Source organism: Perkinsus marinus (genome assembly GCF_000006405.1).
Source record: "Perkinsus marinus ATCC 50983 genomic scaffold scf_1104296962008, whole genome shotgun sequence".
In the NCBI taxonomy this organism is placed as follows: Eukaryota; Perkinsozoa; order Perkinsida; family Perkinsidae; genus Perkinsus; species Perkinsus marinus.
The window spans coordinates 553-1165 of NW_003205612.1; the positions used below are offsets into that span (position 1 = coordinate 553).

The 613-nt window shown below is 48.1% G+C and overlaps 1 protein-coding gene across 1 annotated transcript; it reads right to left on the reverse strand.

The window, feature by feature from the left end:
* Positions 1-205: 205 nt before the first annotated feature.
* Positions 206-446, reverse strand: Pmar_PMAR013332 (hypothetical protein; the record flags this gene model as incomplete). The annotated part of the gene is made up of 2 exons (XM_002772153.1): positions 206-314; positions 367-446. The coding sequence occupies 2 exons, from the start codon at positions 444-446 to the stop codon at positions 206-208; spliced, it is 189 nt and encodes a 62-aa protein (XP_002772199.1).
* Between the last annotated feature and the right edge of the window lie 167 nt (positions 447-613).

The following is a 613-nucleotide window of genomic DNA, read 5'->3' on the forward strand; positions in this document are numbered from 1 at the left end:
CCTGGCTCCTACTGAGTGCAGCATAGTAGTGATGATGCAATAACTCGAAGATTAACGAGAAATGCCAACACTGGGTCGACGACTTGCTCCGGCTCGAAATTTTCCAATGAAAATACCAAGCCTGCCATTGAAACAATGCTATGAGAACAAACTTCATCCCGTTCGACAACTCACCAGAGCTAGTATAAGATCTTCATGATCACATTTACTTCTGCTGTTTTCTCTGTTTCTTAGCTGCCTGCTTCCTGAACTCCTCGGACATATGGAATTCCTCCATAGCATCCAGCAGGCCAACATCACCAGTAGGTGTAGGCCTGATAATACCACCGTTATTACAAAAGGCTACTCAAATCTAAAGCCACCTACCGAGCCGCCGCCTTAGCCAGACCAATACTAAGCCCCTTCAATGGGGAGTTGGCGCAGATAATACCAACACCAGCGGCCATTACGACAATCCAGAATGGGATGAAGCAGAGGACGACGCCGGCCACCCACAATGCATAGCAAACGGGCTTCGACAGCTTATGTCTGAGGCGGAACTGAATGGTGCTGAATAGAGAGTGTGCTCACCTCCAGAGAATGATCTCTCTCGTTTCTGTGACGATATCAGCGA